The sequence below is a fragment of the Mustela erminea genome, chromosome 1 (assembly GCF_009829155.1).
Source record: "Mustela erminea isolate mMusErm1 chromosome 1, mMusErm1.Pri, whole genome shotgun sequence".
NCBI classification, from domain to species: Eukaryota; Metazoa; Chordata; class Mammalia; order Carnivora; family Mustelidae; genus Mustela; species Mustela erminea.
Genome location: NC_045614.1, coordinates 117,937,124 through 117,961,901, shown reverse-complemented (window position 1 = coordinate 117,961,901; position 24,778 = coordinate 117,937,124). Strand labels below are relative to the sequence as shown.

The following is a 24,778-nucleotide window of genomic DNA, read 5'->3' as shown; positions in this document are numbered from 1 at the left end:
CTTTGCCCCACTTATTTTTCTTGACTGACTGTTTCATTGGCGATTCTGATGATGTCTAAGCAAATTCTTTAACCTGCCCATGATATCACAAACAGGGGAAGATGGCAATGTTTTTATGATCGATTGGTTTGAACTACAGAGTTGAGTTTGAAACAATGTACCTAACTAAGCAGTATTGTCATCATTTATCAAGATGCTAATCTTGTCTCTACTGCAATTCAACAACTCTGCTTGGAAGAGGAGGGAGAGGAGGCACTAACACGGCCCTCGTGCTGGGCCCCCTCTGTCTGGCATCATTCTCTGCAGAAAACACAGTTGATAGGGAATGTAGTGTGTGCAGTTGGCGGGGCCAAGAAAGAGCTGGGCTCCAACAAATGGCAGACTCTCTGGTGTTCTGTACCCCATCATTAGCATCAGCCTGCAGAAACGCTGAGCTAAGATGGATACGGACTTTGGAACGCTGGTCTGCTGCTCAGATCTGTTTCCCAGTGAATCTAATTACAGACCTCAGTCGGGAGACTTGGAGAATGCCAGCTGAATGTGCGTTTCGTATGCAGGGTCAGAGCTTTGCTCTCAGAGGCACTTAGGACTAATGAATTCAGACCTCCTGTCTTATCTGCTTGACATCCTGGTTCAAGTGGTCAGGATATAATGAGGCCCTGGGGCTGCATACATTGTAAAAATGTTTTATTTTATTAGAATAATAACCTGGAAAGAGCACTGGATTGGATCTTTAGTCACCCTGAGTTTGAGGAGGACAGTGACTTTGTGATCGAGATGGAGAATAACGCCAATGCAAACATTATTTCTGAGGCCAAGCCTGAAGGACCTAGAGTCAAAGATGGATCTGGAAGTAAGTTCTTGCCTTAGAGATTGTCTGAGCAGTCATGACCATGCATTTGGTTCTTGCCCTTCCCTACCCCTACTCATATTAAAACCTTCACTGTCATTCAAAAGTTAACCCAGATCCTACCTTTCATAAATGGTGCATTTTGCCACTTTGCATGGCATGGTGATCTGAAAAAGTCCGGGACAAATTCAGAGTCATGTCCCCTAGAAGTGTGTGTGCTTACGTTTTGTGCCTGCTGTCACTTTGCCATTCGTTTGAGATGTTTTTTTTTTCATGGACCATGAAAGTTTTTGTGCAAAAGAGAACATTTACTTTCATGGTAGTATTTTTTTGGAATGACCGAAAAACAATCTTATATCCTTGACCCTGTCATTGACCATACCAACTGCTGATAATTTTCTGAAGGACCAATCAAGAGGGCAGAAGAGATGCCATTGGCCAGTCATCTACCTTTTTTTTTAAGTTTTTTTTTTTTTTTTTTTTAGTAATCTCTACACCCAATATGGGGCTCGAACTCACAACTCCGAGATCAAGGGTCCCACAGCACTATGCCTTTTCAAAGGAAACACATATGTGTCATTATGCACCAGGCACTGGTTCTAAGAACTTTACATATGACCTCTCATTTAATCTTTAACATATCTGTTTTATGTGTGAGAAAACAGAGGCAGAGAAAAGCTAATTACCTTGCCCAAGATCACACAGCTCTTACGAGTCGGAGCCAAAATTCAGATCTAGAATCCCACATTCTTCACCGTTGTGATGCCCTGCTTTTTGGGCTGTGATCACCTCTGGGAAGTGTTTTGGCTTGTTAGCTGGCATTTGTGACCTTCGGAAGGCAGATGGCAGCATCTCTCATCTCTCAGTGTTATTTCTTCTGTATCCCCTACCTCTAGCTCAGACACCTGGAACCAGAGCCATACCACCAGCCTCGTCAGGGCACTAACCCCCTTCTTCCTATTTCTAGGCCTGTGCTTAGGTTAATCCTTGATTGTGAAATGCCCTTCTCTCCCATCATGGCACACTAAAATCCTTACCATTATTCACAGCTTGGCCACAGATTCCATTCCATGGGATTGCTTTCCCAGGACCTTCAGAATTAGTTCTTCCTTATCTTGGGCTAGTAATAATTACACCAACATTCACAATACTTCCATTTGTGCCACGTTTAATCCTCACAATAATCCTATGAGGTAGATATCATTATTATCTCCATTTTATAGGTGAAGAAACTGAGGTAGAAGAGAAGGTTAAGTTTGTTAAGGTCATTTAGTTAGCTAGTGATGGGTAGAATCAGAATTCCAACCCAAGTTGTCGGCCTCCAGAGCATGTGCCCCAAGCCCCATGACATAGTGTTTATTCTTCTGTTATTAGAAGTATGAAATTCAGGGGCACCTGGGTGGCTCAGTCAGTTAAGCATCCCACTGTTAATTTCAGCTCAGGTCATGATCTCAGGGTTGTGAGATTGAGCCCTGTGCTGGGCTTTGCACTCAGCAGGGAATCTGCTTGAGATTCACTCTCTCCTTCTGCCTCTTCCGTGCTTGTGCTTTTTCTCTCAATAAACAAATAAATCTTAAAAAAGAAAAAGCATCAAATTCATCTGGTGATAAAATTATTTATATAAATATTTGTGTTTCCTATTTGGGAGCTTGTAGAGGGCAGATGCTATTTTACTTTCATAAAGCTCATGGTGTCTAGCACATAGAAAGTACCAAGTAAAAAATTATTGGATTTAATTAAATTCACATTTATAGGGGTGCTTGGGAGTGCAGTTGGTTGGGCATCTCTTGTTTTCAGCTCAGGGCATGATCTGAAGGTCATGAGATCAAGCCCCATGTCAGGCTCTGTGCTGGGCATGGACCCTGCTTGAGATTCTCTCTCTCACCATCTGCCCCTCCCCCATCGCACTCTCTTTCTAAAAAAAAAAAAAAATTATTTTTTAAATTTTACATTAGCAGCATTTGTTCCAGTAATCAGATAGCTGTAGCTCTCATTAATGGCCTACGCATTAGTCATTTAACCAGATCTAAAATGTATGTATTGATCTGCCACTAGACATAGAGGGTGCGAGGGAGATTTTCTTTTATATAAAACAGGAATTTCTTTACTGAAACTCTCAATCTCGACTAGGTAAAAAAAAGATGAGATATAGTTTTCCCAACTTCCATATTCATCTAACGGGCCTTGTATTACTTTTTGGAGATCAGTGCCTTGCCAAAAATTCTAAAAGCCATAATGGATGGTATTCGATAATTCATGAGTGGGTTTTATTATGTGTTACATGTCTTGGTTCCCGGCTTCCTTGATTTTCTGTAATGGACTTTTCTTTGGGGATGGTGAGTCCTCCTCACAGAAGGAATAAACCACACAATGGGGGTCATTGTAAAGCTGCCAAGATACATGGCTATAGAAAGAGGGTGAGTCTGATCATTAGGTTTTCCTGTTTTCTGATGGAGCGTGGAGGGACCAGCCACTCTCTTGAAGATGGTCATAATGATATGAAACAGCCACATCATCCCCTTGGGCTTGCTGAACTCAGAGTGATCTTCTGGTACTCCTGGCCCTGCTGGTTTTTGAGTTGAACCCTTGAATGGGATGTCACGATGATGCTTTCAAGCACCCTTTAACTTAAAGGCACTACGGGCCAAGCTCAGTGGTCTCCCTCTTCACGTCCCCCACATTTAGGGTGAGGGTAGAGAAGGAGACAGAGATGTCCTGTGAGACATCAAGTACAGGATATACTGAAGCTAAAAGCAGTGGTAGGTGAAAATTTTAATTACCAAAATCCAAAAGAGCCTGACTCATCAAATGCATTTTGTATCTGATTTTTAAGAGGAATGGATGTTTTAAAAGTAACCTTTCCAGCACTGTGTCTTGCGCACCAGAGGTAATCAAAGAATTAATGTTTAAATGAAGAATGGCTGAAGATCAGGAGGTAGTGGCCACAGGAACAGTCTTGTGCTGCCTCCTCCAAGTGCCAGATGGAGGAATTGGGAGTGCACCATTTTGTGTTCATTGCATAAGTCACAGGAAAAGAAAAAGGTGATTTCTTGTACTTTGCTGCATTAGCACCTGAATTCATATGTCAGTCACTTCTTTTTTTTTTCTCTTATAATTAAAAGTGTATTTAATAATTTTAAGAGCTTGAGAAAATGCAGATTTATGAAAAGAGAAAATAAAAACTACTTCCAATCCTACTACCCAGTCATAACCACTGTTAATGCCTTGTGTATATTCTTTAGACCTTTCTATGCAAATATAAAATGAATACAAATATAAATATTTAAAAAAATAAAACATTCTATACATGCTATTTTGTAAAGATTTTTTTAAATTTGTTTTAGAGAGAGAGAGAGAAAGCTTGAGCAAGAGAGGCAGAGGGAGAGGAAGAAAGACTCTCAGGCAGACTCCATGTTGAGCACGGAGCTGGAGACCGGGCTTGATATCATGACCCTTAGATCACAACCTGAGCCAAAGCCAAGAGTGGGCCGCCTAACCGACTGAGTCACCAGGCAACCCTCTACATGCTATTTTATAAATGTTATTTTATAATCTGGCTCCCCCTAACTGTGAAAATATATATATATATACATATATATGTATATATACACATATATATATGTCTAGATCACTGGATGTGTATTAATAATACCCATTGTATAGCTGTACCATAATTTACATACCTAATTTCAGGTCAGCTAATTTTTATTTAAATAGAAGATGATTATATGGGTGCCTGGTGGCTCAGTTGGTTAAGCATTTGCCTTCGAGTTAGGTCATGATCTCAGGGTCCTGGGATTGAACCCTCCATTGGGCTCCCTCTTAGCTGGGAGCCTGCTTCTCCTTCTCCCTCTGCTGCTCCCTGTTTGTGCTCTCTCTCACTCTCTGTCAAATAAATAAATAAACTCTTAAAAAAAAAAAAGACAATTACAGAAAGAGTTTCTGATAATGGGGCTATTTTTACATTCAGAAGGTGACAGCAATTATTATTACTATTATTATTTTTAAAGATTTTATTTACTTATTTGAGAGAGAAAGAGGGGGAATGGCAGAGGGAGAAGGAGAGAGAGAAATAGACTCTCCACTGAGTTGGGAGGGAGCTCACGTGGTGCTCCACCTGAGGACCCTGAGATGACCTGAGCTGAAGTCAGACGCTTAAGCAACTGAGCCACCCAGATGACTGAGAGCAATTATTTTTAAGTAATAAATTTTAAAGGATGAATTTTGTTGACAGAAGTATAACGAATGCCTCCTTCAATCTTTATCTCGGTAATAAACATTAAGAATAAGAAATAAGAGGGGCGCCTGGGTGGCTCAATGGGTTGAAGGCTCAGGTCATGATCCCAGGGTCCTGGGATTGAGCCCCGCATCGGGCTCTCTGCACAACGGGGAGCCTGCTTCCCCCCCCCCCCCCCGCCTGCCTCTCTGCCTGCTTATGATCTTTGTCTATCAAATAAATTAAAAAAATTGAAAAAAAAAGGATAAGAAATAAGAAACATAAGTTTCTTTTTTTTTCTGTCCTCTTTCTCTTTTTCTCTATTAAAAATGACACCATAAAGAACATTCTTGGGCCCTCATTTGATTACTTTCTTAGCAAAAATTTCTACAAGTGAAGTTTTTGAGTCAAAATTGCCTATTTTTGAGGTACTAATGAGTATTACTACATTGTCCCCCCAAAAGCCAGCTTTGCTGGCTCTCTTGCTCCCCATCCCTCCACCGGTGCAGTCAGGCTAAGAACTCTCCTTATTTTTCATATATTTATTGGCTGTTGTTTTTCTTCTTGTGTTAATCACGTCCTCATTTAGTTTGGTCCATTTTCCCATTTTTATTGAGGTTTTCACCAGCTTTTTATTGATTTATATGAGTTTCATATATTGCACATTAGCTTGGGAGTACCTGGTTAGTCTACAATACTGAATTTTTCAGGCCAGAGACATGCTACCTTTTTTTTTTTAATTCATCTCTCTTTTTTCCCACCTCTGCAAAGCTGTATGTTTTTCTTCATAAACTTCCTGTGTATTTCTGGTTGAGTTTCTTCTCAGAATTACATTTTCTCTATGACTTATGAATACAAATTTTTCCCATTATATTTTCTAAATTGTTACTGCTGAATTTTGGGAAGTTCCTAATCTTGTAATTAGCTGTTCTGTAAGGATTTCATTAGAATTACATTGAATTTAGGTTTGCTCCTAGGAGATGTATATTCTGTGTAAGCAGGTTGTTTACATTCCCAAAACACTGCTTTTGACCTCTTTTTTGGGTTGGTGAGTTGATGAAAGCATTTGGTTTGGGGGGTGCAAAGGCAATTTAACAGCTTAAGTAATCGTTTTTTAGGAGCAAAACGGAGAGTCAAAACAGATAGTCAAACCAAGTAAAACCAGCAACTTCAGTTTTCTGGGTTCTGCTGTAAGGGGCGGGAGAGCCGAGCCACACTTGTCCAAGCAAAAAGGGAAGTATTATATCACAAGAGCTGGACAGTGCTGGGGAGTCCTGACTTGAGGCATGCCCTTGATTCTGGGACTGAAACCCTTTCACCGGGTTGCTCCCCTTGGCTGTACTTCTCTGGGTTGGTGTGCGTCTCAAATAGGCTCTTTTTAATGGTCACAAGTTGGCTGCCAGTGCCCTACTATGTATCTCTCCAGGTGAAAATCCAGCCAAGCATTGTCCTGGAGTTCCTAGCGAAGGTCCTGGCAATCTGAGACTCGGGCTGCTCAGCCCTCCCTTGGTCACTGGCCCCACTCATGGAGCCTGAGGGTGGAGACCTCTTCCCTCCTAGCTTGTGTGCAGAGAAGGGAAACATGATCCCTTCAAACGCTCGTTCAAATGTAGTCCTGGGCCAGGAGAATCAGCATCCCCTTTGAACAGCATCACCTATGAACTGGTTAGAAATGCAAATTGTCGGGCCCCACTCAGGGCCTTTGAGGGTAGGCCCAGTGATCTGGAGGTCAGCAGGCCCCTCTAGGCCGTTCTGATTCAGCATAAATTTGAGAGCCACCGTGCTAAAAGCCAGATGAGGTTACTATTGCCTTAAGAAGGAGGACAGTAGCTGCTGGGACATCTTACACCATATTAACGCTGAAAATAATGACAAGATAGGAGTTTGAATGGGGAAAGAAATGTGACTCTGTAAGTACACGGTTTAAAGGAGCACTTGTATCAAATTCTTTAGGGAATATGTTAACTAAAAATCACTCTTACAGTTTTTTGAATGAGGAAATAATGTCATTGCATGAAACTTATTTTCATGTTGTCTAGTTTGCTCAGAAGAATTAGTGCTAATGACACTGGGTCAGATAGTGGTTGTCCTTCACTGATCGCCTGTTGCGCACTAGGCACTTCCTGGACAGCTTTCCTTTACTCCTGCGGCTCGGTGTTCACATGAGCAAATGGGCCCCAACACGGTAGGGGCCTGGATGGTGGAAGAACCAGCTGGGAATTCAGGTCTGTGTGATTTTGAAGGCAGTGCACTTCCTCTTTCATCTTACCACAGATCTGCTAAATCTCAAGGGAGGTGGGACTATTTTTCGCAAGGCTCTCTTCATCATTACGTTCTGCGCATTTGACGGCTATCACCTTTCTGTCAAGTTTTTAAAAATTGTAAAAGTGGAAAATTGGGTCTTTAGTTTGACCTATCCGGGCTTCTGCCATTTGCAAAATTATTTCTGTTTCTATGTTGCACTTAGTGTTTAATCTATCTTTCTTTCTTTCTTTCGTTCAGAACTCACTGATTGCCAGTGTAATTAAAATGTGATTAGGCTGTGATTACTCAAAAGCTGCTCTGGCTTCTCAGCCACATCACTGTTATGGCTCCGAGAGCTTCTAGGGCAGCAGAGATTTTCCAGGAAGGGGAGCAGAGAGACATTTCGTTTTTGTAATGGTGGGGCTCCTAATGCACCAGGCTCCCTGAGGAATGCAGCAGGAATGGGATCCACAGAGCAGGAGGGTGCAGCCCCATGGGAGCTAAACACCAGTGGTTTACTTGAGGGCAACGCCTCCTAATGCACTTGGGGTCCAATGCTCATCCCACTTCAGCACCTGTTTGTAATTCCTGTGGGTTTTTCCTTTTTCTTTCCCCCAACAATGGTGTTATCAGAAGTAAAGAGGAAGTCACTCTGAAATAAGCTAATTTATACTAAAGTATGAGTGACTGAGAACTAGGAAGCATGGAGGCAGTTGTTTGATATTTAGAGTTTTAGGCGGTATAATAAAGAGAAGTCAAAGGGTTTTGGTAATTTTGAGCTGTGTGGGTTGGGGAGGCAATTTGTGGTGTTGGGGAGGCAAGGACAAGGATTCTGTCCTTGCTGTCAGCTGCCTGAAGCTGTTATTGATTTACCCAAATGCTCCTTTTGCTCTTTTTTGAGGGTATTCTGAAGTTTTCTGAAAGCTCCAAACCCAGATCCATCCATTTCTCTCTCCCTACCTCCCACTGGTCTTTTCTCAGAGCAGGGACAAGGGAAATCAAGCTGTTCTGGGTAGAAATTATTTGCAGATTGAAGGTGTTTGTGAGTTAAACGTTAGTAAATTAAGAATGATATTTCCCCCTCCGTTGTACAGAGAGAATTAGAGGTGGGTAATGGAACAGATTATTGAAGTTAGGAAGATTCAGTTGGAAAACTCAGTTTGGGTTTCTCACCAGAAGGCTGTGGAGCCCCTGGGGTTTTGGGGGGTCATTTCAGGGAGTCTTTTGGTGTTTGTGTATTCTGTGCACTCTCTCCAGACTGACTAAATAATGTCACACCCTTATGAGATACTACTACTTTTCAAATATACATAGATGCTATAGGGTTTATAAAATATAAATTAATTGAACTGCATTCCGGAATCTAGAGCTGCTGTGGGTCATTATGTGTTGTCAAACTATAATTTTCAAGAAGGCAAAATCATGATTCTCAGGTACATTTAAACTGAGCACAAATCACAGATTTTCTTCAACTCGTTAATTAATGAGGGAACCACCTAGCTATGGTTATTACCGGTTCAAAGCATCTGAGAAGCTAGGATAATCAAAGATAATTTGATTGCCGAGTTAAATATAAAATTAGTGTCTCCAGATTATAAATCCTTGAAGTTATATGTTCTACTGGACAGAAATTTTTCTACCTTTACTAAACAAAAATCTGTAAGTTAATGAGTAACTTGACTCATTCTGGTATCTTTAATCAGTAGTAAGCAGTGAGGGTGCCTGGGTGGCTCAGTTGGTTATCTGCCTTCAGCTCAGGTCATGACCCCAGAGTCCTAGGATCCAGTCCCACATCGAGTTCTCTATTAGGTGGGGAGTCTTCTTCTCCCTCTGCCCCTCCTCGCCTGCCCTGCTCCTGTTCATGCCCCCCGCCTTGCGCATACAAAAAATAAATCAAATGTTAAAAAAAAATAGTAAACAGTGAGATGAACTTTCATCCTCTAGACCAGGGGCCAGCATACCTTTCCTCTAAAGGACCAGATATTAATAATGTTTCAGGCTCTGTGGGCCATAGTCATGTCATGACATATTTTTGTCCCTCTCCTCCTCCCCTTTCTCCTGGGTGGTACAAAAGTAGGCTATGGGCTGGATTTGGCTTATGAGTCATTGCAGTATGCTGGCCCCTACCCTAGACAGTCCTTGGGTGGCCATTCCTCCATAGGACATGAAAGGACAGGCTGCCTGCCTCTTCTGTTTTCCAAGTGTCACATTCGTTTTCTGAAGGTACTTTTTCAAAGAGTAAAATCAGAGCACCATTGCTGTTTTGTTGGGTAGGGGTAGGGGTGGTAAAATTCTGATATGAAAAAATTCTGCATATTAGAAAGGTTGGAACCATTTTCCTATGTTCAAAGAAGGACTCGTTTTGTTGGGAGAGGGAAAGGGGGAAAGTTGCTAGTTTCAGACTATGTTTAATTCTCGCGTTCTAGAGGGACATGGTGGTTTAGGCAATGTTGTCTAACTTTTCTATGCAGGTCAGCATTTTAAAAATGATTTGAGGGGCCCCTGGGTGGTGCATTTCGTGGTTTCTGACTCTTGGTTTTGGCCCAGGTGATGGTCTCAGGGTCAGATGCTCTTGGCCAGTGTCAGGCTCCTGTCTGCTTCTGCTTGAGACTTTCTCTCCTCCCTCTGCCCCTCTACCCTGTGCTCACATGCTTTCTCTCTCTTAAAATAAATAAAATCCTTTAAAAAAGTGATTTGCCTTGACTCAAACTGTCTTTTCTATCTACGTGAAAAGGGGTCTGCACATCTTTTGGGAGTATGTACACTGATGCTGTTTTTTTAGAAGGGGCCCTCTGAGAACTTGGAGAAGAATCAGTAGTAGCTTGTCTGTTAGGTTTATTCACCTTCGTGTTCTCTTTGGAAGCAAATACTAATTGAGATTTCTTACCTGTTGAGTTTTTGCAAATGTGTTGAGAGAGATGCTCTCTTTTGCTGTCAGTTCCAGCAGGAGATCTTGAGTAATGCATGGGGTGGTTGCTTGTATTGATAAACATGGTTAATTTTAATTTAGGACCAAGATTTATGCTAATCTTTTCCCTCTTTAATTTATTTTTATGATTCTGAGTATACACTGAATTGTTTTTAACCAACGAAAGGAGAAATGCCTCGGGGGGCTTAATGACATGTTTGGGCATGTGGACTGTATGGATCTGTCCCTTTCTTTGTCTACTTGTTTTATCAACCCATTGGCTGTGTTGGTATCCAAGCAGTGTGTCATTGTACGACCTGGCTTGACATGGACATTGCTCATTAAAGAGTCTGTTCAGTTAGTTAAGTCATTGTTTTGGGGAACAGTGCATGGTGGAGGGAAGCCTTGGTTGGGGTGTCATGTCCTTTCTTTATTTCATGAAAATTCTAAGAGAGCAGCTTCATTTCGGGAGACCAATACTATATCTCAAGCTGAAGAATTGGGCTGTGATACAGATGATTCCAGAAGAGTTTTAAAAACCAACCAGGGCCAAGCAATCTGAAAAGTTCTCTGCCTGCACTCTCCCTCGCTTACTGGGTAGGGCAGGTTCTTAGTGTTAGGGGACAATAGGGAGGGCAGACCAGAATAGGGTTCCTGGTAACTATCTCAGAAACAAAGTGCCAGGCAAAACGACTGTCATTCACAGTTGTTTTTACCTAGATTCTGGTTTTGAACTTGGGTTTGTTTGTTTTTTGTCATCAATTGGTATGACTGCAACAAAAACTTAATGATGGGAAAAACAATCCCCTCTAAGTCATATCTTTCTTTTCTTTTTTTAAAGATTTTATTCATTCATTTGACAGAGAAAGACACAGCGAGAGAGGGAACACAAGCAGGGGGAGTGGGAGAGGGAGAAGCAGACTTCCCACCAAGCAGGGAGCCCAATGTGTGGCTCGATCCCAGGACCCTGGGATCATGACCCAAGCTGAAGGCAGATGCTCAACGACTGAGGCACCTAGATGCCCTGAGTCATTTCTTTTTTTAATAATTATTTTACTAACTTTAACTTTATACTTTGGTAGGTGGTTTATAAAATATATACAATGTAAGATATAAAAACACAGGAAGAAATGGAGTGAACAGAACTATTCTCTAATTCACACATTTATTTATATATTCAGCAAATACTTATGACATGCCTGTTGCATGCTGAGCCACCATTTTCTGTGCCAAGAGCATTTCAGTAAACATAACAGACCAACTTCCTATCCTTATGGAGATATATTCTAGCCAGAGATAAAGGGGATAGACAATAAATAAATGCACAGGTGGGTTTAGACATGGCAGGAGTTACTTCATGTTATCAGTCAATAATAAAGCAAGGTTGGGGGGAGGTTAGGGGTCAAGGTGGGAGTGGAAGGGAGAGTTGTTCTTTTGTAACTTGGTACAGAAAGACCTCTCTGAGGTGACATTTCATCCACGACCTCAGTGAAGTGAGGGGTAAGTCTTACGACATCTGAAAGAAGAGTTTCAAAGAGGGAACAATGAATGTAGAGGCTTGAAGGCCAGAACACGGTGGGTGTGTTTGAGGAGCAGCCAGGAGGCAGGAGTAGCAGGGGTGCAGTGAGGGAGAAAGTGGGAGTAGCTGATGTGGAGTGAGAGGGAAAGAGGGAGTAGCTGGGGTGGAGTGAAGGAGAAGCAGGAGTAGCTGGGGTGAAATGAGGGGGGATTTGGGAGGAGGTGGGCTTCATAGATCTTTGTAAAAGGAAGAGTTTACTCTGAGATACAGGATGAGATATAATTTGACTTCCATTTAAACGCCACTGTGACAGCCATACTGAGAATAGTCAGTAGAGGGGAAGGAAGGAAGCAGAAAGCCCGGATAAGGGGGTGTTGTAAAAATTCAGACAAGTGATGATCGTAACTAGGATCACACATTACTAGTGGAGGTGGTAAGAAGAGGTTGGATTCTGGATATATTTTGAAGGAAATGTTGACAGGATTGGCTGATGGATTGGATGTGTGTAAAGAGCATGAAAAAACCTGAAATTGTTGTAACTTGCATGTCAACTATACTTAAAAAATGTATCAGAAAGGGGAAAAAAAAGATGTGAGAGAGAAGTGATGTGAGAGAGAAGCCAAGATTGTGTCCTGCATGGAAGAATGGAATCCCCATTAACTGAGATAGATGAGTAGAGAATGCCCAGCAAACTGGAAATGAAAGGGAGCTTCCTCCACTGGACAGCATCTACAAAACACCCACAGCTCATATCATGCGGAATGGTGACAGACTAAATGCTTTTCCCAAAAGACCAGGAATAAGACAGGGATGTCCACTCTCTCCATTTCATTCTTTCTTTCCTTTTCTTCTTTTCTTTCCCTCTTCTCTTCCTTCCCTTCCTTCCCTCCTTCTCTCTCTCTCTCTCTCTTTCTTTCTTAGGGAAGGGGGCAAGGGGCAGAAGGAGAGGGAGAATCTCAAGAAGACTCCCTGCTGAGCACAGAGCCTGATGTGGGGCTCCATCACAGGACCCTGAGATCATGACCTGACCTGATATCAAGAGTCAGATGCTTAACTGACTGAGCCACCCAGCCACCCCCACTCTTGTCATTTCTATTTAGCCTTGTAACAGGACCTTCTAGCCAAGGCAATTAGGCAAGAAAATGAAATAAAGGGCATCCAGGTTAGCAAGGAAGAAGTATAACTTCTCTCTTTCTGCAGATGTTACAATTTTGTATATAGAAAATCCTAAGGAATCTACTAGAAACTATTAGAACTAATAAGTGGGTGTAGCAAGATTGTAAGAAACAAGATTAATATACAAAATTCAATTTTATTTCTGTGCCTTAGCAATGAACATTCAGGAATTTAAGAAAATCATTCCATTTACTATCATGAGACTAGATGAGATCACCCAACGAGAGTGAAAAAAATCAGCGTAGAGAAAAGAAAAAGTCTGCGGTCTGAGCTCCAGGTCATCAGTGTTTAAAGGTCAGGGAGGTGAGGAGGAGCCAATGAGTCAGCTAGACAACCAAGAGACCATCATGGGCTGGGGGCAAATACTTGAGGAAGAAGGAGGTGATTCGCAGTGTGTGGTGTGGTGAGGGAGGGTAGGTGGGGACTCGCCATTGAGTAAGTAGAAGAACCTGGGTGAACAGCAAGGGAGAGAAGGAATGAGTGACAGAGGGTTGAGGGAAAGGGTCTGTCCAGAAACAATACTTTGGAAAATGGAATAAAAATAGAGCACTAGAAAAATGAATATGTGAGCCCATTTTTTCCTTATTAGATTTCACAAACACACTATTATGAAAGTTTGCAAGAAGGTGCTCAGTTTCTATACCTGTCTCGTCATAGCCTGTAAGAGTTTGCAGAGTGGACTTGTACCCACTCTGTGGGTCCATGGAATCCACTCTGTGTTGTGTGGGTCTAGCCCAGGCAAGGGGAGCCTGAGCTGAAATTAATCGGGAATGGGTATGTACCGAATTCTCTGATAGACGGCAGGAGGCACTTGTTAGAGAATAAACATTGGTCTTGTACTCGAAGGCTATATATTTCCCTGTTCAGAAAGAACAAAGTCTGAATTTTGGTCCCATATAGTTTATTGTGAGCAAGTCAGAAACCACAGGAAGCCTATTCTGAAGCGTTATCCCTTTCTATAAATGACAACAGTTATCTGCTGTCTTCCTCATAATCCTGACATTTGTATGGTATTTTAGTCTGAATTGCTCATTTACGCTTTATACAACCCTGTGAAGTGGGTGGATTTTTCGTCTCAGTGAAGAAATGGACTTGGAGAGAGGAAACAGCTCCTCCATCCTCATGCTGCTTAAAAATGATAGAGCCGGGACTGCCCCTTTAGACCATGAGCTTGCCACCATACTCGACTGTGGGATTTTGAATTCTCTTCCAGATAGGAATTAAATGCCGGCTGTGCTTGGATAGTTTATGTCCTGTGTTATTATGAATTTGCAGGTTGAAGTTGGTGAGTATGTGTGGGTGTGTGTTCTCAGTATAGCAAGGTAAATAGACTGCCTTTCAATGTAAGCAGTTGCTGGGTTGCACCATTGTTGCCTTTCATTTCTGATCAGAAGTGCTCTTGGTTTCTAGAAATGCTGCCTTGTAACAGAGTTGTTTCCTCTTTCATAGTGTATGAATTATTTGCATTCATCAGTCACATGGGAACATCTACAATGAGTGGCCATTATGTTTGCCATATTAAAAAGGAAGGAAGGTAAGTCATTTTTATAAAATCGATGATATCTATGTTTTATTGAGCATCTACATATGCTAGGCTCTCAGCGAGGTGTTGCACATATCCCATTGGTTCTCACGATGGTTTTGTAAGGATTTACTCTCAAAGCCATTTTATACATTAAGACCCTGAGTCTCAGAGAAGCTGAGTAGCGGTAACTTATCCTGGAAGTAGCCATGTCAGAGCTGGCATTCAAAGCCACTCCCAACCATCTTACCAAAGTGACTTCCCAAAATAAAGATGCGTCCTGTAGCAGAATGTGTGTGTGTTTGGGACCTCCATAGGATTGCCAGTTTTAGCCCACAAAACAAAAAAATCAGGCGCCCTGTTAAATTTGAATTTCATATAAACAATGAATAACTTTTTAGTATAAACATGTCTTAAATATTCCCTGTGATGTATTTATACAAAAACTTATTTAATGTTACTTCCCTGCCATATAAACTTGACTGGGTATCCTGTGTTTTATCTGGCTTCCTTACACATCCATTCTTTTGCCCTATTGTGGTCTTGCAGTAGGCGTCTTGGGTCTGTAGGTAGAATCGCTGGATGTGTGGTGAGCTGGGAATGAGCCATTTACAGGATGTAAGGCTGCTGCTCTCTTCAGGACCTTCTCCTTGGGGCTCTAGCCCCACTGAGCCCTCTGGTTTCTCTTCTGTGAGCTCCCCTCTGAGCAGCCTGAGGCTGGAGAAACCTAGAAACTTGCCCTGTCCTGGTGGGACATTGACTTCTCACGCCATGCCACACACTGTGGGAGACACTGGTTCCCACCGTGGACTTAAGTTGTGCTCCCTTTTGGTGTGTCTTTTAGTGTTGTCTTAACTTGATTAATGAAATAGTTGAGCACAGGCTGATTGATAGTAAATTCTTTTTATTACCAAGCATGATGCTCTTTTCAAAATACTTTTCCTAAGAAAAATGCTTAATTATAATTCAAAAAGCAATAAAATTTATGGTAAGGAATTTGTAAAATTCAGAAATAGAACAAAGAATATGTCATTTGAAAACTTAAAGATAATCATTGTTTATGTTTTGATACATTTCTCTTTTATTATTTTCACTGGGAAAGAGTGTACATTTGTATACACGTATATCATACATACAAATGTACATAAGCATTTATAGCTTTTCTAAAAGCTTAAAGTACGCACACAGCACATACACTTTTTTTAACCCTGTTCCCACGTCATACTATATTATGAGTATTTTCTCACTTTACCAAATATTTTCTGAAGACATTTTAATAGTTGTGGGATGGTTCACTTGCATGGCTCTTTACTTCTTATTTTGACCTAGTTTTACACCTCAGGCTGAAATAAACACCGCCGTACGTGATTCTTTGACTTAATTTCTGAGGCCATCTGTAGACTTCTACAAAAGGGATTTTGAGACCAAAGGGCTTAAAATGTTTGGCGACTCTTTTCGTAACTACCTTTTGATGGAGCTCAAGAATAAAAAAGGCAGTTACAGTTTCCCACCAGCATTCTCTCTTCTTATACAGTAGGCTTGAGTTTGGTTATCTTAAAACAACTTGCTGAAGTATGGCACAGTAACTTGTTTTCGGCAAAGCTTTTTGGGACTGACTGAAATCCATCGAGTTCTTCTGTCTTTTGTTTTCAGGTGGGTGATCTACAATGACCACAGAGTGTGTGCCTCAGAAAGGCCCCCCAAGGACCTGGGCTACATGTACTTTTACCACAGAGTGCCACGCTGAGGCTCAGATGCGTCAGTCGGCGAGAGGAAGCCACACGCCTTTTTAATTTGCCAAAAAAAAAAAAAAAAAAAAAAAAAACAAGCAGAAGTTGGGACAACCAGACATGAAGGAATACATGGGGTATTTATAGTTTATTTAAAGAACATCATTTGACGCTTTCTGAAATAGAACTGGGAAGAAATTTCTATTAGTGATGATACACTACTGTAGATAGTTTTTCTTTTTATAAATGTTCAAGGAGAGGATGATTTAAAAAAAAAAAGTATTTATATTGCTGGTGGGGGATCTGCCATTGTCACACCAAAAAATGGGAAGTGCCGCCAGCCCTCTATTATGATTTGGGGGCCAGTGGTGTGGCCTCACCTGCCCCCCCCCACAGTAAATGAAAAGCCCATTTTTGTTTCACATCGAAAATCAGTAATGGGGATGGGCTTTATTTGTGACACAATTTTTTCATTATACACAATTTCTGACCTATCCATGTATAGAAGATTAGAGCATCTGCAGTGAAAGGTATTTTTAATTTAATCATATTGAAAATCATAACGTGATTGTGTGAGTGTGTGAGGGTGAGACCGTTGTCGTCAACCAGGAAATCTGTGCCGGGCTGGTTTTTAAAGGTTAAAGCAGTTGGTATTAAGCATAGCTGGGAAAAGCGAGTAACTATTTTAAAGAAACTATAACTCAGGAACAGTTTTAAAAATTGGCTCCCCGCTTAGATTTTCAGGCGTAAAAAGGGCTGAGTCGTCCCTTTAAGTGCTGTCGAGAATTCACCGGGTTTTGTGACATTTGGTGAAATAAGGCCAGATGCCCCCGGCAGCACAATATTGTTCTTTGCCAAACAAAGGTAGGTAAATTCTGGTTCTCAGCAGCCCTTCCTGCTAAGGCATAGTGTGTACTTTTAGTTAAAATAGCTAATCTTACCATAACACGTAACAACTCCCTGGAATCAAAGTGCTCCAAATTTGTCCGTAATTTTCTTGTACCTGCACTCTTTGCCTGCCTCCGTCTCTCTGTTTTCCTGAGGCTAGAGTCTCCTCTTGGCCCTCTCTTGGCTAATCACCTCCCAAATAGCAGTGTGATCTCGGGTGCCTTAAGGGCCTCGGGTGCAAAGAAACTTTTTAGGACATTATGAAAGACCATCTTTTCCATTTTGGTATCTTGGTATTTTTATTGCAACCTGGGATTAGATCAGAGTTTCAGATGCGATGAAAAAGTACAACAAAAGTGGTTTAACGTCTTCCTGCAGCTCTGTACTGAATTCCAAGGTCTCTGGAGTTTCTATTTCAGATTGACCAGTCAAATGAAGAAGGATCTATTGCAATCTGCTTAACATGCATTTGATTGGTAGCAAGGATCTTTCTAGAAACTGTAGGAAAATAAAGTAGAACCAGCTGGGTAAAATGCCACACATACGATTGATTACAACATGGTGAGTGGTGAATAGTCAGGATTCTGGGTATGATCAGGGCCCTTCTCTGGGGAGTTCAGCTACACCGTGTGTTTGTGAGGGTTGCTGGGCCCGAGGCCCAGGGCCAAGATGTGGGTGCTGCCCCTAGCTGGGCAAGTCCCTCATCTTCCTTGTGCCTCATTTTCCTTATCTGCACAATGACACCTGCTCTCTCTTGCCCGCTATACTTTGAGAATATGGTGAGATTCGATACAATGACCCGTGAAAGAGTAGCACGTCGTGTGCCACGTGGGTCCTAGTAGAGTGTTCTCCCTCCTTCTCTCATCTGATCTTTTCTTCAATTTGGGAACAAATACAATTGGCATAAGGAGGGAGCTCATGGTGCAGTAATACTCTCTTTACTCGGTTGTGGCCACTGATGTCCTCTTTTAATGTTGATTCGGATATCCTAAAACAGCCCTTCCCTGTCACATGAATCTCTGACTCCTGTAGAAAACCCCACGCTAAGCAGCCTTACAAAATCCAGTCACCTTAGGGCTGAGTGTCATGGAAAAATGACTCCAAACACACATCAACAATGACTTGTTCTCAACACTTTTACAAAGCAAAGGCCTTCTACGGGCGTGGGGAGAGGTGGTTATTGGGGATTTGGAGTGAAATGTGGACGAAGATAGCATGTGTATTTTGAACAAAATAAAAATTTTGGTATAAAACTTTGCAAAATGGTGTAAAATCAGTATAAGACTATAGGCTAGATATTATTTAATTTCATTAACTAGAAAAATAAACTTAGCCCTTCCGATGCCTAAACATATTATAAGAAAGTATACTACGGCTGCCTTTTTTTTTCCTGCCTCACAAAACAAAGGGCTATTTCTACAAGGCAAAGTTTTGTATATGTGCTATTCTTTACTTCAGATTGAGAGTTGGGGAAAAACTAGAGCAAATAATGGGTTTCTTTCTTGCTTAAAAGTGTATTTATATGTATAACTTCATATATACAAGGTAGGTTTCCCTGGAATAAAAGTCTGGAACATACTGCTCCATTTTCACACATATGTTGACGAGATTAATTGTGACTGAAAACTGGAATAATGTGTAGATTTTGTCAACTATCAGCCTGTGAGGAGTCCTCTGTGTGAGGTGCGCTGGTATACTTGTGAAATTCTCACTGTGTGTGGGTGTATGTATGAAAGAGTGTACTTTTTTTTTTCCTGTAAATATCTTTTGATATCCATTTGTGTCAAATCCCAATGAATGTGTCTTTGGAAAATGTATCAAAGTTTTTATTTTGTCAATTCATCTAAATGGCCATATAACTAATTAGAAATCCAGTTTGGTTCAGATTGGGATTTTTTTTTTTAAGGGCAAAAAGCATGCAGAAAGGACTAGCAGAAGAATCATATTTTAATGCCACTTTACATCAACATTGCTTCAGTGTTTTGAACAGACTTGGCTGTTTTCTTTCAACTATAAGAGAATGTGCCTGCCATTTCCCTGTGCTCACTTTGGGCTGTAGAAGCCTACCCCCAGTCGCTTAAGCCTGTGACTCCCAACATCTTTTATTTCCAAGACCAGCAAGGCCCACTGAGCTGCGCACTCACCCCAGTGCCTTGGGCCCTTTACCTCTCTGGGCTTTTTTCTTTACAGTGAATGCATTAAGTTGGATAAGCTCAGAAGTCCCTTACTGCCCTAACATTCTATTCTATTTTTATTTTCCTGCAGTTACCACGGGGGCCAGAGGCGGGGATGTGAGGGATCCCATAGGGGTCTGTTGTAATGTGTTGGTTCGTTGCAGCTCGTACACCCGAGCTTATAGAATGTGTCGTTTTTAGTGTCTGCACCTCAACCCCTCTGCCCACTTTCTTGGGTAATTATTCTACTTTTTTCCCATTCTTGAAATGCTTCACTTCTCAGTCCATGAGATACCTTGTCTCCATCCCCTTCAAAAATGAAAAACCTATTTAGAACACCTTCTGCGATGAAAGACCTCAGAACCACTTTCGGCTAAACCTGTAACATTTATAGAATATGTTCTTACTCAAATTCAGTTACAGCTAGGATCCCCAAATAAGTATGGAGAAAGTTGTCTATCACAGAAAGGATACCTTTCCTCTTGTAGGCATTACTGTTGCTAAATCGCATTACCTATGGAGTCCTGGGGAGGTGGCAGGTGACGAGAAGGACTAGGGGAAAGGCTCAGATGAAATGTGATTGTACCCATCACCTAGGTCATGCATCATAGGTTACAGAGTAAGATTCCGTACTCTTAAGCCGGGGTATAAGAGCACCTACCCAGTACAGTGAAGATTCCCTACTCTGTAAATGTCTTGAAAGAGATCGTATTAAACCTCTCCAGGTCTGTGCTATTTGGTGCAGTCATCAGTAGCTATGTGTGGCTCATGACCTCTTGAAATTGGGCTTGTCCAAATTGAATTTGTGCTGTTCACGTAAAAAAAACAAAAACAAAACAAAAACAAAAACAAAAAAACCAAAAACACACCAGACTTTCAAGGCTTGGTACCAAAAAAAGGGAAAATAAAATATTTCATCCATATTTTATGTTTTTTACATGATAATATTTTAGATAAATAAGGCATTATTAGATTTCACTTTTGATTTTTTAAAAATCTGGCTACCCCAAAATGCTGTGGCTTGCTTTGCACTTGGACAGCACTGTTCTGGACTGTAGATGGTGTGGGTTAGGCAGTGAGGTGCTCCATGTGGAAGGTCCTTCTCCCAAGCATCCAGATAGACAGAAACAATGTACATACTTTTGCTGGAGTCAGGAGCCCTGTGAGAGACACAGAATGCCTTCTGGAAAGCAGAAGATTTCCCTGTGTCAAAATCAGTATGTATAAGACTCCACTTAAAAAACAGAAACAAATGAACCCCAAACCTCATTCCTTCAGCTTTGCATAGAAGCTGCTAACTTTGCACTCGTTTTTCCAGCATCTTCCACATGCCAAGGATGTTGGCAACAGGAGAGTGTTGGGCATATTTGCTTCACTTTAGGCAACATCCTCTTGTGGTCTCCCCTCCCCCAGGTATTGTCTGGTCTGTTCCGAACTGGGTGTGTTGACATACGGTGTAGATCTTGCCACTCCTGTCGGCCTTGGCAGAGGCTGAGCCTGTCGCCTGCGCCCACCTGCCCAGCAGATTTTGATGCTGGCTCCTGAAAGAGTTTGTATTTATTTTATTTTGCACTAGTCACAGTTGTTGTTAAAATATCTCAACTGTTTGGGGAGAGCATTGCCTGTGATGGAAAGAGAGATGGATGATTTATTGCTTCAGTTGTTTTAAATTAAAGGCTATTCTCACAATCTGAGGTCCCTTTACGGCTCTTTTTTCTTTTGCAAAATGTCAAGTAAACTGATTCTGCCCTTTTCAGGTTCTCATCCATCAGTGGAACAGGTAACTTGAGACAGTGACTAATTTTATTTCTTTTTAGGGTTTCTTTCTATGGGCACCAGGGCCGCCTCATTCCCATCAGTAGTGGAATATCAGCAATGATGGAAGACGTTACTTCTTGGGGGTGGAAGGGACCGCAGTGGGGAAGAGTCTGATGTCTTTTAGACTTTCTCTACTGGGTGTACAGTTGAATACTGGAGTCAGTTGGGAGCCTTCTGTGGTTCTCTGACTCAGTTTTTGGTAGCTTCCCTAATGTAGGGGCAAGCACACTCAATACTGATTGCACCAAGGGATTTCAGCATTTCCGTGGCATCATGTTTGTAGGGTGTATGAGTTTCCTGTTGCTGCTGTAACAAATGGTCATAATTTTAGTGGCTCAAAGGAGCATGTTAGGTGAGATGTCTGAAAATGGGTCTTACAGAGTTAAAACCTCAGTAGTGGCAAGGAAGCTCCATGTGAGAATCCATTCCTTGCCTTTTCCAGCTTCTGGAAGCTATTCTCCTTCTTTGGCTTGTGGTGTCCTAACAACATGGACATTACTTAGTGTCTGCTTTCATTGTCATAGACCCTCTGACTGGCTCTCCTACTCCCTCTTAAAAGGATTTTTTGATTACATGGGGTCCACCCAGATAGTCCAGAATAATCTTCCTACTTCAGGATCCTTAAATTAATCACATCTACAATGTTTTTTTTTTTTTTTTTGACATGTAAGGTTAATATTCACTGGTTTGGGGCATTAAGGTGTGGACATCATGGAGGAGGCATTATTTTGCCTACCTTATAGGCTACGCTTATTACTACTTAAAAATGTCCATGCAATACTTAAATTTTTTTAAGGAATCAATCTACATATTTTTAAAAAATCCCAGGACAATGACCAGCATCAGCATGGTGCCGTAATGTTTGGGTGAGAAGAGAAGAAGGAAATGATGAGGATGGGGGATTTCCTCTGACTCAAGAACTATAAAGTTTTTAGGACAATGTCTGCGAGTCAGCTGCTGCTTACATTCACTGGCTATGTCCCATTATGCCCAATGGAAGTGCTTACCAGTGTGTGTGTGCCCTGTTTGAACCTAAGGTCCTGCTTGTTTAATGTGGTCAGTGATAAACCATTTATAGTGGGGAAATCGAATAGGAAAGCAATGAGTTATTCTCATCCTCATGCAACCAAGTATTTAAAAACTTACTAGGAAGAGTCTTTTGGTGCGGTAGGGGGCAGGGTGATAAAATGGCAAGAGCGGAGGCAAAGAGACTTGCCTTCAAGTCCTGTTTCTAGCCCAGACTAGTTATGTGACTTTGTTAAGCACTTAATATCCTGAAACATAATCTGGGCATCTATGCAGTAGGCATGATAAAAATGTGAAAGGAGTTATGTAAAACATCTGACAGTCTGGTGGCACAGGATATTTTTACTGTGCTAGTTTATGCCACTATTTTAACCCCATCGCACTTTGACCCTATGGAGGGAGGATTGACCCTTTGTTTCAGACTAGAAATTTTTTTTTTTTAAAGAATCAGAATTATACCAACATCAATGACTTTTTTCCCCAAAGGATTTTACTAATTTTATTAATCCAGTTTATTTTGTTAATCTATATAGCATGGTTCATCATTCAATACATATTAAACATCTATATGCCAGGCCTTGTTTTTCTTTGAACGTATCAGTAAGCAAAGTAGACATGACTCTTTGCCCTTGTTGAGTTTATTTTCTAACAGGGAAAGCTAGACACTAAACAAGGAATAAGTAGCTTATATAATATGTTAAAAGGTATTACGTGCTATGGAAAAAAGGAACAGCAGAAGGGGGGTGGGAGGTGCAGACTGTGGTACTAAATAGGGTACTCTCTGAAGGCATCATCTGGTGGTGAGATTTGAACCAAGACTCGAAGAAGGTGGAGGAGTCATCTAAATGGGTATTTGGGGGAAAGATATGCCTGGCACAGGGACACACTGGAGCAGAGGCTCCGGGGTGGGGGAGCATACCTATTATGTCAGAGAAGCAGCAAGGGGACCAGTGTGGTTTGAGAGAAGAAAACCAAGGGAAGAGTAGTGAGAAAGGAGTTTGGAGAGAGGCCAGATTGTCTGAGCCAGGAGGCCATTGGAAGGGCTTGACTCTAGAATGCCATCAGGAATCATTACATGGTCTTGAGCAGAGCACTAATCTGATCTGACTCAAGTTCTAGGAGGTTGGTTTTTGTCTGGAGCAGATGACAGGAGGGCAAGGATAAAAGGTCGGATGGGATGATGGCTCACATGGATGGGGTGGTAGCAGCAGAGTTAGCAAGGATGGTTAGATTCTGGATACATGTGAAAATAAAGCCAGTAGGGTTTCTTGATGGGCAGGATGTGGCATGTGAGGGAGTGAGACCTCAAAATTTTTGCTCTGAGCAACTGAAGAATGTAGTTGCAATCAACAAAGATAGGGAAGGCTTGGTGGGATTGGAGGGTGGTGATGGGAAAAGATGATCACAAGTATATTTGGGGAAATGCCTATTAGACCTCCATGGTTGGTGTCGAGTGGGAAGCTGGATATATAAGTCTGGATTTTGAGAGGGAAGTCTGGACTGAAGATATAAAATTGGGAGTTGTTGGTAGCTAGATGGCATTTAAACCAGGGACTGAGTCTAATTACCAATGGAGGGAGACAAGAAAAAGAATTGGTCCAGGGACTGAGTCTCTCAATATAAGAGGTCAAGGAGAAGATGAGCCAGCAAAGGAGACTGAGAGGCGTGAATACCAAGGGGGACGAAAACCAAGAGATCTGTGCCTGGAAGTGGAAGCCAAGGGAAGACGGTGTCTTAAAGAGGCAAAAATTATCAAATATCAAATAATGATGATAGGTTAAGTCAGATGAGTTGACTGCAAGATTGGTCTACTTGGAGGCCATTGCAGAAGGTGAATGCAAACAACTCTGAGGAATTTTGCTACAAAGAGAAGGAAAGAAATGGTGGTGCCTGACAGGAAGATGTAGGGTGGAAAGATAAGAATCACTGTTTGCTCTCCCTTGAGCAGGAAGAGGTGATGGATTCCGGTGCCCAGTGGGAGCTGACTTTGGACAGGCAGGGGCTGGGGAGCCTGTCTGTGGGGACAGGAGGAAGGCAGAGACAGGAGTGCAGCTGTGGCTGTGAAGAGACGGGAGTGCTGAGAGTCTGAGAGTTCTGTCCTACCTGCTTTAATTTGCTCAGGGAAGTAAGAAGTGAGATCCTCAGCTTGGAGGGAACATGAATGGGAGAGGTAGGAAGTTTGAGGAGAGAAGAAAAAGTGTGAAATAGTGATTGAGTTGAATTCTCTCTAGGCTGTTATATTTTCCTTTCTATTTTAATGAAATTAGTGTAATTGGTATCAATTCTGTAAATCTTATGAGGGAAGTCTGAGTCATCAGCTTTTGGTCTTCATCAGATTTTCCCTATTAAAACTTTTGCTATTGCAGATTCCCTTTTCCTGTCATTATTTCCACCGGGTCCGCCTTTACCAGGTCAAATTTTGCAACTCTTAATTTTGTTCTTTGGTCATTTTTAAAATCAATAGCAGATTTTACTATGAGCACTCATAGTCATCGTCTTGGTAATTTCTCTCAAGCCTACCTTTCCTGGGTTAATTTTTGCAGTTTTTAATAGTAGATGTGATCTTTAGTCAGTTCTTAATCTGTAAGACATTGATTTTTTTTCACCTGGCACAGTTTTTGCTCTTACGCTCATCATTTGCAGTAATATTAATTATGGCCTGGAAACATAGTAGGGGAAAAGCAGAGGACCTGAGTGCACCTCAGGG

General features: G+C 41.6%; 1 protein-coding gene across 2 annotated transcripts in view; it reads left to right on the top strand.

Annotated features, from left to right (window-relative positions):
- Positions 1 to 16,282, top strand: part of USP13 (ubiquitin specific peptidase 13) — a 107,650-nt gene extending 91,368 nt beyond the window's left edge. For both annotated transcript variants that reach the window (XM_032340111.1, XM_032340120.1), the window contains exons 19-21: positions 700 to 853; positions 14,363 to 14,447; positions 16,089 to 16,282. In XM_032340111.1, coding sequence (XP_032196002.1) covers positions 700 to 853; positions 14,363 to 14,447; positions 16,089 to 16,182 — 333 coding nt within the window. In that variant the 3' untranslated portion in view covers positions 16,183 to 16,282. The remainder of the gene's footprint in view (positions 1 to 699; positions 854 to 14,362; positions 14,448 to 16,088) is intronic.
- The last annotated feature ends 8,496 nt before the right edge of the window (positions 16,283 to 24,778 follow it).